The sequence below is a fragment of the Mesocricetus auratus genome, unplaced genomic scaffold (genome assembly GCF_017639785.1).
Source record: "Mesocricetus auratus isolate SY011 unplaced genomic scaffold, BCM_Maur_2.0 Super-Scaffold_100024, whole genome shotgun sequence".
Lineage (NCBI taxonomy): Eukaryota > Metazoa > Chordata > Mammalia > Rodentia > Cricetidae > Mesocricetus > Mesocricetus auratus.
In genome coordinates, this window is record NW_024429205.1 from 30,360,987 (window position 1) to 30,376,117 (window position 15,131).

General features: G+C 44.8%; 1 protein-coding gene across 1 annotated transcript in view; it reads left to right on the forward strand.

Annotated features, from left to right (window-relative positions):
* Nucleotides 1-15,131, forward strand: part of LOC101824396 (sorting nexin-29) — a 287,724-nt gene that overhangs the window by 42,467 nt on the left and 230,126 nt on the right. The window contains exon 3 of the mRNA XM_040730665.1: nucleotides 9,091-9,173. Within this exon, the coding sequence (XP_040586599.1) occupies nucleotides 9,091-9,173 (83 nt within the window). The remainder of the gene's footprint in view (nucleotides 1-9,090; nucleotides 9,174-15,131) is intronic.

The window sequence follows — 15,131 nt, forward strand, 5'->3', positions numbered from 1 at the left end:
CACCTAAAGTTTGTTACCCTGTGTGTATATTTGCCATCCTTTTTAGTATGTTATGAGACATCCCTTCATCTCCAAGTTCTTCAGTTTAAAGAATCCCCTTGTAGAGGAGACGAGGGGTGGCGGTGGGAGTGCTGATGATTCGTTCCTCAAGGGACTTGTGATAGTGAACACTTGAGTGTGCATATGTGTGGGCGTTCATATCAGTGTCTTCCTCGGTTGTTCTCCAGCTTATGTTTTTGAAGCAGAGTCTCTTCCTGATTTGGGAGACTGACTAGACAGCAAGTTCCTGGGGTCATCCGTTCTCAACCCTGAGCCTGCCACCACATCCAGCTTTGGATGTGGATTCTGGGGACTGAACAGGTCCTGATGCTTGTGTGCAAGCGCTTTACAACCCGAGCCAGCTTCTGACTCAAGGGATATATATTTTTTAACTTTATGTTGTGGAATAATTTTAGACTTATAAAATACTCATAAAGATAGTAAGGTAACTCCCACATTTCTTTAGTTGGGTCACTAGTTGTTAATAGTGCTTTGTAATAATCGGGATGCATTTGTCTGTCTACATGTCTGAGTGTCTTATTTACACATTTAAGCCTTTTTTTTTAAGTGTCTGTAGTTTAGTTAAAAGCAAACATCATTCTGGGTGGTGGTGGCACAAGCCTTTAATCCCAGAACTCGGGAGGTAGAGGCAGGTGGATCTCTGTGAGTTCGAGAACTAGTTACAGGACAGCCTCCAAAGCCAAAGAGGAAAAAAAAAAACCATCATGATGTTTTGTCCTTGAACACTCTTTGGATATGGATGTTTTCTTTCATGACTGAAGTGTGGCAGGAAGTGAGCACCAGTACAGTGTTATTATGAATGCAGTATGACTATAACATACAGGAAGTGAGAACCAGTGTGATATTATAAATGTAGTGTGGCTATAACATGTAGGGAGTCAGTACTGGTGAGGTATTATCATGAACATGGATATAACATGCAGGAAGTGAGCACCAGTGAGGTATTATTATAAGTGCAGTATGGATACAACATACAGGAAGTGAGCTCTGGTGTGATATTATTTTGAATGCAGTATGGCTGTGACATACAGGAAGTGAGCACCAGTGTGGTATCATGAATGCAAGCGATATGCTGAAGCTTCCTTATATAGCCAAGGGGGCACAGAAGCAAAACCAGCCTTCACATGGTCTTGCCTGATGTAAGAAGTCAGCCGCTAGGCTGACATGTGAGTGCCTTGGTAAGTTGCTTCTGGGGCTTAGGAGTGAGTGAAATGAAGTGTGGCTCCAGCTCTTGAGTTGGGAAAGCCTGTGGTTTTCCTGTTGTGTGCAGGAAGTCCTGAAGTGTGTCATTTGCCATTAGTTATCATTGTGGGTTACTGGAGTTGTTTGGTCTGTTTCCCTGGCTGGGATCTGAAATGTTAGCATGCCATTCTGAGTAGAATTTACCAGGTGGCTAGTAAGGTGAGAGGGGTTTATAGAAGGAATAGGATGAAGGAATAGAGCTTGAGAAAAGGGAGGTCATTGAAAAACAAACCAGCTTTCTTGAGCTCTTCCCCAGTGCCTCCAGACTGGAGATGATGTCACACATCTCAGCCACAGAGCAGTGGGAGAAGTTTGAATCCCCTGACAGTCCTTTAATGTTGTCTTATTTGAGGGAACTGGAGAGAAAAGAAAATGCCCCAAGACTTTGTATGTTTGAGCATCCCCTACTGAGCAGCAGTTGAAGAAGAACACTGCTGGGTCTCTGTCACCATCATGGTATGGCAGGAGGGCACAGTGCTGTGAGTGGATGGCAGAGTTTGTCAAGAAGTGTCCTGGATGTTTACTAAAGTGCAGATGCCAGGTCCTACTCCAGGGCATGTGGTTCCTAGGAGAGGTCAGGGAATCAGCTTTTACTTCTAACTTCTGCTCCTTATATGCCAGTATGTGCATCCCATGAGCAAAGCATTCTCCCTTGGCCCTAACTGCGGTGGTGGTCAGAGTCATCACTCACACCTGGCTGCACAGCCCTCCCCCTTTGTCCTCGATGTTTCCTGTCTTGCAGAATGATGGACACCAGAGTCACTGACCTATTGCTGTTGTATGCAGTTGCCATATCTCCTTAGTCTTCACTCTTATAACCTTGACATTTTTAAAGATGACATCCATTTACTTTGTAAAATGTCCCACTGTTTTTATTTGTTGTCTCCTCATGATTAGATTCAGCTTGTGCATCTTTGGTGTGATTATCATTTAGGTGAGACAGATCCTCTGTGCATCCCTGGAGGTTAATGTCCATACTCAGCTCAAGTGCTCTGCTGAAGCTACTCTTGGCCCCTTTACAAGCATTATTTTGTTAGAAAGATTTTGGAGCTGTGGATATCTTACTATAATTAACCCTTTTGTTAATGTCTACATTAACCATTTCTGTTTTATTTATTATCTCATTCATAACTCATTTCTGTCACTATTTCAGTAGTCAAATTGTCCTGTCTTTGCCCAGTGAGGACACTACTGTGTTCTTTGGGAATGGCTTCATGATTCCATAGCAACCTCTTGAATCTTGAGCTTCTCATATACTTTTCTTCACCAGCAAGAGCCTGTTTCTACTGTCTGATAAATTTTGCTATTTTTTTTTTTTGGTTTTATGAGACAGGATTTCTCTGTACTGTTTTGGAGGCTGTCGGACCATCCCAGCCTCGAACTCACAGAGATCCACCTGCCTCTGCCTCCTGAGTGCTGGGATTAAAGGCATGCGCCACCAATGCCCGGCTTGCTATTCTTTTAATTAATTTTTTTTGTTTTTTTGAGACTGGTTTTCTCTGTGTAGCCATGGACGAACTGGAACTTGTTCTATAGACCAGGCTGGCCTCAAACTTATAGAGATTCATCTACTTCTACTTCCCAAGTGCCAGAGTTAAGGGTGTGTGCCACCACTACCCAGCTAAGTTTGTTCATTTGATCAGTTCTCCTTTAAGTAATTCACCTCTACTGGTCTTGTAACTGAATAGTTCAGGAAGGGAAGACCCTGGCCCTACCCCACCTCTCACAGGAGTTGGAGGGGTTGAATTGCTGAGATCCAGGTCTCAGGTCCCTTCTTGGGTGTCCTTGGCCAGTTAACATCTGTGCTGAGCATCTATCCTGAGGTGATACCTGGGAGGTTCATAGATGTTTGCCAAGGTGTTGAATCGCAGACAGAAAACCAGGTCAGCCGTAATAATGGCACAGGTATCAGAAGGCATATTACAGGGACAGGCTGTGAAAAGCTCAACTCTATAGCAGTGGAGGGGCTGATTTAGATGGTGGCTGAACATCCCTGGGATCCCTGAAAGCTACAAGGCAGGAAATGTGAGGGTCCAATATGAGTTCATTTATGGAGGAATGGTCTAGTAGCTTCATATACTAATCTCACTGCTGTGGAGGCTGTCTGGGAATCCTTGGCCCTCTTCTAACTGTCATTGTAGTGTAAAGGCAGTGTGGAGGACTGGTCCCCTTCTGATTCTGGAGTCACACTACCAGGTTTGGATCCTCCCCTTGCCATTTCCTAGGGATATTACATGGCTTCTGTTTGGGTACTTAAGTCTGTAAGTATTGACAAAGCCTCCACAGCCCTTTCCCTGCAGCAGCTCTTGCTTATTGTAGGAACTGGATTGGTATAACTAGGACTACACAATGGTGTGACTACAGCAGTATTCTGTAGAGAACTATAAAACATGTGTTAGACTCAGAGAAACATTAGGCTCCAGGGCTAGAAAGTCTTCACAAGGAGGGAGGGCAGGAGGAAACTAAGAGATACGCAGGTAGCTTTGACTATAGATTTTACAGCGATCTTGAGGTCTTAGGAGTTGCTTTCAACACCATTAAACTAGATGCCTTTTGTTCCTGCTGTTAATCCCAAAGATGGGAGGAAAAAGACCACTGACCCAAACCATCATGGTCAAATAAATTTAAAGGTTTTTATAGCTCAGGGGTAGGGGTTTTCCAGTTGGAAGATTCGGTGGGCAAAACAGGCTGGATTACAGGAGCAGAACATAGCAAGATGGTCATTACAATTTTTTGAAACAAAGACGTGATTGCAAGGTGGTTGTAAGGTAGTCATAACAACAGGTGGCCATAACAACAAGTGACCATAATAGTCTTTTGAAACAAAGGCATAGTTGCTGTTTCCTGGAACAGGCAATACAGAACCATTTGTTGTTAATGTTACAGATGGGGCAGAGCCCAAGTCTTGTGAGGCAGACATTAGTTATAAACAGGAATATGCTTAGTTTTCTTTCCTATAAGTTGGCTTTTAAGCCTAAGATCGAGACAGGCTGGTTCTTCACTGCCTGCTTTAGGTAGTCCTCATGGCTTTATGCAGTCAGGCCTCTCAGACACCATCTTCTAGTAGTTGGGTGTGGTTAGATGTAGTATTACTAGTATCAGTGACTAGAAGAGTTGAGGCACCCTAAGCCAAACTTTTGTCTGACCCAGGACAATGGATTTTTATAGGTGTGCCTTATTGTGGTGTTTCGATGCCTGTGAATTACCAAATGTACTTAACAGGTTTGTTGGTTTTGTTTTGAGTAATTATCCTTTGAATGGTGTTGTCTGGGGTTGCTGGTTGTTTATTCTGACATCCAGCGGGCGTAATTGCTTTGACTTGCACACATTAATTACTGTAGTCACTGGAAGCTGTGGGAGAGGCACTTGCTGCCACCTACTCCATGATTACATCTTCCCTGAGCTTTGAAAGGAAACTGCAGGGTGGCCAGCAGGCAGATCAGGGCTGGCAGTAGATGAAAGATGGTCTGGACTCCTTCAAACGATGCTATGGACTTCTTTCCCCCTCTTTGGCTGCTTCCCAGTCCTTCCAGTCCTGACCACTGTCATTTCTTGGCTGGATGACTGTGGTGCTTGCCTCCTAGAAGGTCAGCTGGCCTCTGCTGTGTTCATATCCACTCTTCCTCACATACAGTCTGTTTCCCCTTCACACTGTTTCTTGGCTGCTCCCAGTCCTTGCCCTGGCTCAGAACCCTTCATGACTCATGCGTGGCTCCAGTCTCTTTAGCTTCCTGGGGCTTTCCAAGTTCTTCCCTCTGGTCTAGCCTTAAGTTTGGCAGCTTGCCTAGAACGGTTCGAAATGCAGGCTTCCAGGCCCTGCTCCACTGCTCTGAATCAAATCTGCATTTTGACAGGCCTGCAGGTGGCTTATGTGCATCCATTCCTGCATCCTGATTCTGGAAGTGGTATGTCTTCACACTACTTCAGGTTTGTGAACCCGATAAAGCATTCTGCCACCCCTCCTCCTTCTCATCCCCCTCTCATTTTTATAGGGTGCAGTGTGGTCTGGAACTCAGCTACCTATTTTCTGGCCTTAAGGCCACAGCTCCTTTGTGAATGCCACTTCTGTGAGGATGGTGACCCATTGTGTCATGTACCCCTACACTAATGGCTATGAACAAGTCTTGGCCCTGGTTGAAGTTCAGAGAAGTGGTTGTTGGAGAATTGTGTATGCTGCACCAATCCTCAGAGTTCCTTGATGTTCTTCTGTTATTTAGGGAAGCAAAGTGGGTCACAGAGAGGGCATCACGTGTGCTCACTTAGCTTGATGTGAGTTACTGGACTCTGACCTACTCTTTGACCAAGGGTGGAGAATCAGAGAAAGCTAAGTTATTTTACCTCTGAAATTCTTACCTCTGTTTCCTATACTCTGTTTCTAGACATCAACATCAGGACTAAAAATGCCTCATAGGATTGCCATGAGGATCAAGTGAACTCATGTACATAAAGTTATGTGATCAGCTTAAATTTAGCTAATTAAGCTGACACTGTAGCCTAGTGCTTAGTGGTGACATGCTTGCTGTCATCTGTGGCCCTGTGTTCATTCTAAATACTGCTCTCCCCAATTCCTCATAGTTTTAGAGGGTCAGAGGCCTGGGCGTGACTTAACTGTCTCTGGCCCAGGCTTTCATGAGGTTAGCTAGAGTGTTGGGTGGAGCTCTAGTCACTCATGGCTTGATGAGGCTACAAGGTGCTCTGCCAGGCTCATTCACAAAACTGCCTGGTGGCCTCTTGCTCTGTTGTGTGACTTCTCATAGGCTGGCTGGGATTAAGAGATGGGACCTTCCAGAGAAAGAGACTGTTAACAGTCTTCCTGTAACTGATCTCAGAAGTGACACAATACACTTCTGCCACTAGAGGGAGTGAAGAAATCCAGTTGACCCCCAGGAAGCAAATATTGTAGCTGTTAATAGGGTGAGAAATTTATGAACCACTTAAAATATCACTTGATATCCAGTGAGCATCATGTAACAGTTGGGGTAAAGCCTAAGAGCTGGTAAGAATAGGGGGCTGAGATTTGAGTCCCAGGATGACTTGCATTAATGCTCTTCAACTCCACTGATAGGTGTCAAGTATTAATATGTTTTCATAATATGGATTTATGTAACGAGCAGAATGATACATTCTAAGTGACTTCTCTGATACAATTTAAGACCTTCCTTGTGGCCAGCAAGACACACAAGGGGGTAGCTAGTGTCAATGTGTGCCCTCACATGTCCACAAACACACAAGTAAACAATTAAATGTTATAAAGAATTTTAAAATCACCTAGTTTTTTTTTTATTTTTGTAAACTAGTTGTCTAAACTATGGTAATTGTTTTTCTGGGTCGAGAACCCTTGGGGTTGCATGAACCTTTCACAGGGGCTGCATATCATATATTTACATCATAATTCATAACACTTGTAAAATTACAATTATGAAATAGCAAAGAAAATAATTTTATGGTTGGGGGGTCACCACAACACAGCATTAGGAAGGTTGAGAACCACTGCCCTAGATGTTAATTTCCACTACCTCTCATAGAGCCAGGCCCGTGGAGAACATCAGTGACCTAAACTATTGCAGTGGACAAGAACTCCTTTGATTGCCACTATCCCTGAATCCCCAGTACCCACTTGGCTTCTTTTACTCGCACAGCATATTTGGCTGCTGGGGTCACTGAAATCTCTGTTCCTTTTCAGATATACTATTAGCTGGGTATATGGTTCCAGTACTCAGGAGACTAAGGCTCAGGGCTCTCCTCATGGACAAGGCCAGTTATAATAATGAACATGATCTAATCATGCACTGGTTCATGGTAGGTATCTTATTGTGGTAGCATGCACCCTGTGGCTATGTAAGATGTACCCACCGGAGAAAACTGGGGCAACTCTTGTTCTCTTCTAACTTTCTGCAAATCTTTAGCGATTTTAAAGTAAAAATGTAAAACAATACCTAGGTTTGGTTGTTCTAGTGGTCAGTAACCAGTGCCTCCTGGCCAGCACACTAGGCCTTTATCCTTTGCAAGAAACTGTGAGCACATTCTCACTTGAGATTTTTCATGTCCCAGAGATGTGGAAGCATTAATTTCCCACCAGCGCAGATCCAGCTGGGTTAAAGTGTCAGGTGCCAAAGATGTCCATCCAGTGAGCTGATAGGCTCACCATGGCAATTCCTAAGTACCTGATGCTTCCAGAATTTGACCCTGATGCTCTCTCTCCCCAAATTTACTGTATTTATAGACTGCATTGTAGTGTGGGGCACTAGAAACAGACACAGAAGCAATGCCAGGTGTCACAGCTAAGCAACTGTGTAGTACTACACTAAGGAATATATTTCTGTCTGTTAATAGACTGAATTAGGGCTTGCTGTGGTATAGTTAAAGAAAACAACTTGGCTGCAGAAAGTGTACAATGTGGTCCTGCTCTGTACCCTGGACTCGGCAGGGGTGTGTGTGGCTTGTAGTAGTTAGTGTGCATGCTATAGGGTATGGCAGTGCACACTAGGTTTGCTGCTGATTCCTGGGGTGGAGAGCTGGAGAAGACTAAAAGAAATGTTATGAGAACGTGACAGGTTATTTTTTCCATTAAAACATTCTTGTTTGCAATGCTCTAAGTATGACAGTGTAGAGAGGAGACTGTGAATTGATTTTATTTCAAGGTGTTGGGTTTTCTGCTAATTTCCCCTTCATAAATGTGTTCTAATTGTTGGAATATTTTGCAATGAGTCTTTATTTGTATAGTCTTAGAAGAAACTTGGTTTTGAGCTCTTTTTATTGCAAAGACAGAACATTTCAGTGTGTTTAACAACACACCGAAGACCTGGGGTGGGTAGTGAAAGGCAGAAATAGAATGATGACAAGGAGCCTCTTTGGGTGTAGCTGGTGAGAGACTAAATATCAGTCTCTAGAAAGACACAGGAAAATCTCTCTTGGGGACAGAGACACCTGGGTTTTACTGGTGTCCTTGACCATGTGACTTGTTCAGAGACATTATCCGTCTACCTTCTATCTTACTGGCCTGGGACAAAACGACAGGTTCTCTACAAATTGTAAGTTTTCTGCAAATGATGGATGGATGAATGTGCACTCATACATGTGATTCAGTGAACTTTTATGGGTCCAAGCTATGTGGTGGACATAGTGGATGGCTAAATGATTGCATGTGTGATTTGGTGAGCTGCTATGTCCAAGGTCCAAACTACATGATGAAATACCATGAAATGTCAGTTTCTTTTCCTGGAACCTTATGTCACATGATTAGTCAGTGTACCAGAGTAATGGATTTGGGAGGTGGGATGTGGTTGTAGCTCAGTGTCCATTTTCCATTGTATGACTTATGATCTTTTGTGGGGTTGGGGATGGATTTGGTCAATTGTTCCCTTCCTGGTATCCCAGTTTCCTTATCTACAAAGCAGGAGTTGTGCTAGTTCCTGCATGAGGCAAGTCGTGTAAGTCACAGTGGTTGCTCCAGGTGAACTGTGTTTAGTGTGTACCTCTCTCATTGAAGAAAATAACCCAGAATGGCACCGGCAGGTTGGTAGGTTCACACAGCACATGTCTGCATTCCAAGTCTGGAGGTACAGAAACCAGTTGGCACTCACCAACATTCCAAAAGGAAAGTTCCAGAAGGTGTTCCAGAAGTATGTCCTTGGTTACAATTCTTTTCAGTGCTTATCTGTGATACAGGATAGCACATTAGCATTTGTAAATTGTGTGCTTTTCCTCACACACATTCCCTCCCCTGCTTAGGGTGGAAATTGTTAGTTTTTAAATTTGTTTTTTTTTTAAACATTCTTATACCTGCAGAGAAAACGAGGTGCTCAAAGTCCAGCTGAAGAAATATGTAGGAGCTGTCCAGATGCTGAAAAGAGAAGGTCAAACAGCTGAAGGTGAGGTGGAGCTGAGCCCACGGGGGAGGGGCTGCTTTTCCACGGGCAGGTGCAGGAGTGGATTAATATGTACTCCAGTGGAGTAGAGAAATGGTATGGTGGGGTTCCAGAATGAACCATGTTCATTTTTGCTAATTGAAAACTAAGCCTCACTAGACTTAGCAACAGTTGTATGCTTTGGGTACTTATGGACTTTAGGTCTAGAATATTGTGAGCCTTGTGGAATGGTTGGTTCACATGAGACCATGGGTGTACACAGCAGAGAATAGGCAGGGTGAAGAATCAGACCTCCCTGGACTTAGAGTCGCCAGGCTGTAATCCCAGTTTCTTTTTTTTTCTTTTTCAAAATATTTATTTTTTATGTATATAGAGTTCTGCCTGCATATACATAATACATGTAAGCCTGCACACCAGAAATGAGTACCAGATATCATTATAGATGGTTGTGAGCCAGCATGTGGCTGCTGGGAGTTGAGCTCAGAACCTCTGGAAGAGCAGCCAGTGCTCCTAACTTCTGGGCCAGCCCCATTTTGTAGTTTCTTAATCTCTGTTTCTCAGTTTTCTCATGTGTAAAATGGGATAGTTGGTAGCACCTGCTTTGTGAGGTGATATGTATAGGGATTAGGCTAGGTACTGGGTACTAAGGGTACAGCTTGGTGGAAAGGCATCCTGGCAGTTATACCTCACAACAAACCTCAAACATGAAAGGCACAAGAAGGTGGCTGCCTCTGCTTGGGCGAGAAGCAGCAGAGTCCTGGCAGAACACAGAGTTTATATAGGGTTTCTTGCTTGGGATGGGGTGGGGCTCTCCAGGGTTACCTGGGATTGGATGAGTTATTTGGCCAATCTTGGGGCAAGCTCATAGATTGGTGGGATTTTTTTACTTGTAGGGTGGGATTTGACCACTCTTCCACCTTGGAACTGGCACAGGCCCTTACAGCTCTTAGAAGGTCATTAAGGAAGTCTGGGGGCAGTCTGGCCACTGGAGCTCTTCAGGCCTTGAGAGTTTACAAAGTTTACAAAGGAGTATCTACTTATGGCAGGGACAGACTTCCCTGCTGCTTAAGTTGGTGTGACTAGCCAACTGGTAATGTTTGCCTGTTGGTGTTACTTAATATTTTAATTTTGACAGTTTTATGCATATGTGCAATGTGTTGGGATCATATCCATACTCGCCCCATCTCTTTCTCATTACTCCTGAAAACCCCTATTGTCCCAGCTAGTGCCCTCCTGTGTTATGGATCCATAGCATTATACATTTGGAGGCCAGAGGCCAACCTTTGTGGTATTCCTTGAGAGCTCTCCACTTTATTATTAGAGGCATAGCATCTCACTGAACCTGGAATTCACCAGTTGGCTAGACTGGATGGCTAGTGGGCTGCAGGGATCCATTTTCCTCCTCTTCCTCCTCCTCCCCCTCCGCATTGGGGTTTCAAGCATATATCATGGTGCCAGGTGTTTTTTTTTTTTTTTTTTGATTTTATGAGACAGGGTTTCTCTGTATTGTTTTGGAGGCTGTCGGTCCAGCCCGGCCTCGAACTCACAGAGATCCGCCTGCCTCTGCCTCCCGAATGCTGGGATTAAAGGCGTGCGCCACCACCGCCTGGCTGGTGCCAGGTGTTTTGACACAGATGCTGGGGATTGAACTCAGGTCCTCACGCTTGCTTGGCAAGCACTTTACCCAGGGCTCCATCTCCCCAGCCCATGGGCTTGCTTTTGATTTAGGAAGAACAGCACTGTGAAATGCATTTCTGAGTCAGAATTTTTAGAGCACTTCTCCCCAGATGCATGAGCAAAGGCTGTAGTGTGCAGATTGCAGAGAAAGTTCATTTAGCGAGATGCAGCCTGAGTGCCCTGAAGCAGAGCTGTGTGAGAGTCTTTTCAGCATGTACCTGTGATCCCCCATGCTGGACTGCAGTGAGCTGGCACATAGTCTACTGCCAAGTAGCAGCAGCTGCTTCCCAAGTTCTCCTCCTGTGCAGCCGTTTTAGACATACCATGTACCTAGGGACCCTCTCACGTTGCAGGGTTTTCAGGGCTGAGCTCAATACTGGGCACATACCAGCTGCTCTGTTGTTGGAGTCCTGTGATCCTCTCCTTTTAACACACAGTTAGCAAGGAGCACCAGTGGTATGCCTTGCACCATAGTCTAGGACTGAAACCCAAAGCTGGGGCCAAAGGTTTGTTAGTTCAAAGCTCACTGGAGCTGCATATTGACACAGTGTTCTGAGCCCCCAGCATTTTCCCTGATTTGGGCATTACAAATTGCACATGTGTAGGTACGCATTGATTACTCACGTGGTACTCTATGCATGTTGATGTGTTTGTTTTAAAATGTAGTTGTAAAAGGCAGTGCTTTCCATAGTTGGACAGCAGCTTTCTTTCCAAGCTCTTCACTGCCTGGGCCCTGGTGTCTGCAAGCAAGTTGGAGTCCCCTACACTGAGAGCCTGGAGGAAGGGGCACTTTGCCCATCTGATTCATGCTGTCCCTTGGCTTCTGGTGTCATGGATGGACACACCAATGCCTGAGTTTCCTGAGTTATAGGAGGGAACTGAGAATATGGTTTCATAACGTAAGCTTTTTAGTTGCAAGTATAAAGTATCTTTTTATCTTTGGCAGAACTGTGAAATCATCAGAGGGAAGAGACTGCAATCTTTTTAGCCCTAAGTGCTTTTGCAGTTGACAGCACTCTGAGAGCTGTCCCGAGACCTTCACCTTTATCCTTATATTCTTGCTATGGAAAAGTGCCTCCAGGTTTAAAAAATAAACAACATAAAATTCACTTTTAAAATACAATGTCAACAACCTTTAAACTTACAGTACAAATCAATTTTCCAATCTTCTCCTGTTTCTATGAGGAGGAAAGGTGGAGTAGAAGGCTTTGGTTGCTGTTGTGTTGAGAGTGAGGGTGGGCTGCTCTCTTGTGACCACTGCATTTCCTAGTCAGGATGCAGGTTTGTGAAAGTGTGTCTCCCCCTTTGCTTTTGGCTCTGGCTCTGGATATCACATTACCACCATACTCCCCAGGAGCCAGTTTGGCAACTAAGCATCCACGGTAATTCCTCTGGACATAATGCCAACTCCGTGGTTGAGGACCTGGGGTCCCTTCCTACTTTGCAAACAGTTCTATGTATGCCCAGAGAGCAGGGCTTGACTTTCATGCTTTTGGTTTCATCTCTGGCATATTGCTCAAGTCCTGAATCAAGATTTGTGGGGTGATTCTCTGTGAGGAAAGTGACCTGTGAGCATGAGGACCTGAGTTTGAAATTCCAGCTGTGGTGAGGTGCAAGGCAGAGACAGGGAATCCCTCAGTCTTATTAACCAGCCAGACTAGCTAATTTGGTGATCTCTAGGGCAGTGATATGGTTTGGGTCTAAGAATACCTAGAGAAATCCTTAGATAGATAAACCCTCAGCTAGGGTCTCCCTTGTGGCCTGGTCACTCCCCTGACAGCTCTGTACATACATAGAAACTAAAACCCGAAAGTGGGTGTATGACCTCTCTCTCTCTCTCTCTCTCTCTCTCTCTCTCTCTCTCTCTCTCTCTCTCTCTCTCTCTCTCTCTCTCTCTCTCTCTGAGTCAGGGTTCTGCAGTGATACAGACAGACTATGTGCATGTATAGGGGGTATTTTAGGAAATTGGCTCATGTGATTGTGGGAGTCCATCAGCTGTAAGGTGTCCTTCAGACTAGATACCTGGGAAGAGTTGATGTCACAGCTTGACTCTGAATCCTATGAATACTTCTTTTCCATGGACTTTCTCTTTTCTTTCATCTTAAGACCTTCGATTGGGTGAAACTTAGCCATTCTATACAGGCTGACAGAGACACTTAAAGTTGACATTTAGATTATCATTTGATCAAAAATCTACATACCATGTTCCAGTCATATTGCCAGCCACCAGCTTGTAGCTGGTGGTGGTGGTGCACACTTTTAATCCCAGCACTTGGGAGGTAGAGGCATGCAGATCTCTGAGTTTGAGTCCACCCAGGACACCCAGAGCTACACAGAGAAACCCTGTCTTACAAAAACAAAACAAAACAAGATTCCTGCTCATACCTACTTGGTCCAGCCCTTGCTCTCTTCCTCCGAGTTTGATCTCTCAGATGGCTACTAGATCATGAGTTGCATGGGACCCCAGCCTGGGTGTCACGTGCTGAACTCACTGAAGTGCTGATCTGGGCACACAGGCTTAGTCTTGGGTAGGCTGTTCTGCTGTGTCCCATTACTACTTAGCTTTATTCTGAGAAAAATCAGGAATGGGGGAGGACATTCTCCTTGGATAGCCTGAACTGGTTGTGTGCTGTCTGTCTAGTGGGAAACAGGGTAGGTGACCTCCTGGAGCAGACATCAGATCCTTAGGCTCACCTACTTCTTAGCATGCTGTTGTGAATAGACACGCTTGCTATGGGTGTTGGTGAGTATAGAGTAGCCATGCCCCCTTTCCCTCCCTCTATCCCAGAACACTTTTCTTCCTTGATAAAGAAATGCCACTGCCTGGGAAAGGAGCCTGGAGAAATCACAATCCTTGGGGAAGGGCAAGGCTTGCTGAGGGCTGTGGTTGAGTCTGCACTGGCTGCCTTTAATGGTTCTGTGTTCTTGCTGGAAGTTACTTCAGAGTTTCTGCTGTTCATTTGGGGGCTGAAGATGATGACAGTGATATTTTGGGCTTGAGTGCAGGGAACAAGTGATAGCACATATCAAATAGCAGCTAATTTTCATTAAAAATTGGTTGGTGATGTTTGAAGATTGAAGTTGAGGAGGGTCAAGGCGAATTATCAGACACCTGTCAATTAGTTTCTGAAAGGTGAGTGATTACAGTGATAATTGTATAGTGAACATCTCTGAAAGCTTTGTGGTCATTATCCTGATAAAGTGGTATCTGGGTGAGGAAATAGCTTCCTGTCTTGTAAACAAAACCCTGGAAAGTGGTTCTAGTGCCTGCCTGAAGTGTTGAAGTCATTGCAGCTGCCATGAATCAGAGAATGTGTGCTCACATGCACACGTACAGGGTCACATACACACTCACACCACATACACACACAACTCACATACAAACACACATATACACACCACCATACACTCAAACTCACCACACGCACACACACACACACACACATACAAACACAAATATGCATACCACACACACAACACACATACCACATACATACACAAACACACACATCACACATACACATGCACACTCAAACAGAGAGAGAGATGGAGGGAGGGAGGGAGGGAGGGAGGGAGGGAGGGAGGGAGGGAGAGAGAGAGAGAGAGAGAGAGAGAGAGAGAGAGAGAGAGAGAGAGAGAGAGAGAGAGAGAGAGAGAGAGAGGAGAGGAGAGGAGAGGAGAGGAGAGGAGAGGAGAGGAGAGGAGAGGAGAGGAGAGGAGAGGAGAGGAGAGGAGAGGAGAGGAGAGGGAGGTAATACTATATTGTAATTGCCCACACTGACTGAAACTGGCCTCAACTGATCCTTTTGCCTTAGCCTCCAAGTGGCAGGGACTACATCCTCCTAAAGGGTTGATATATGTGTGTAGGGGTGGTATGTGTGTGCCATGACATATGTGGAGGCCTGAGCACAGCTTTAAGGAGTCAGTTATCCCTGTCATCTTTATGCGGAATCCAGGGATTGAACCCAGGTCTCCAGGTGTCCTTACCTGCTGAACCACATCACCTGTCATCAACCTTAGTTTCTGAGAAAGGCTCTCTCATTGAAATGGAGCTGACTTGGTTAGACTGACTGACTAGCAAGCCCCAGGGATCCTCCCGCTTCAGCTTCCTCAGTGCTGAATTACAAGTATGTGGCACTGTGTTCAGCTTTTTGCATGAGTACATTTACTGACTGAGTTCTGATCCTACACATTAAAGGGTTGATTTCTTTTTTAGATTGAATTTATTGGAAAAGCCTAGGGAGTTTAATATAGCTAATATAGCCCTCTGAGGGCTAACACATT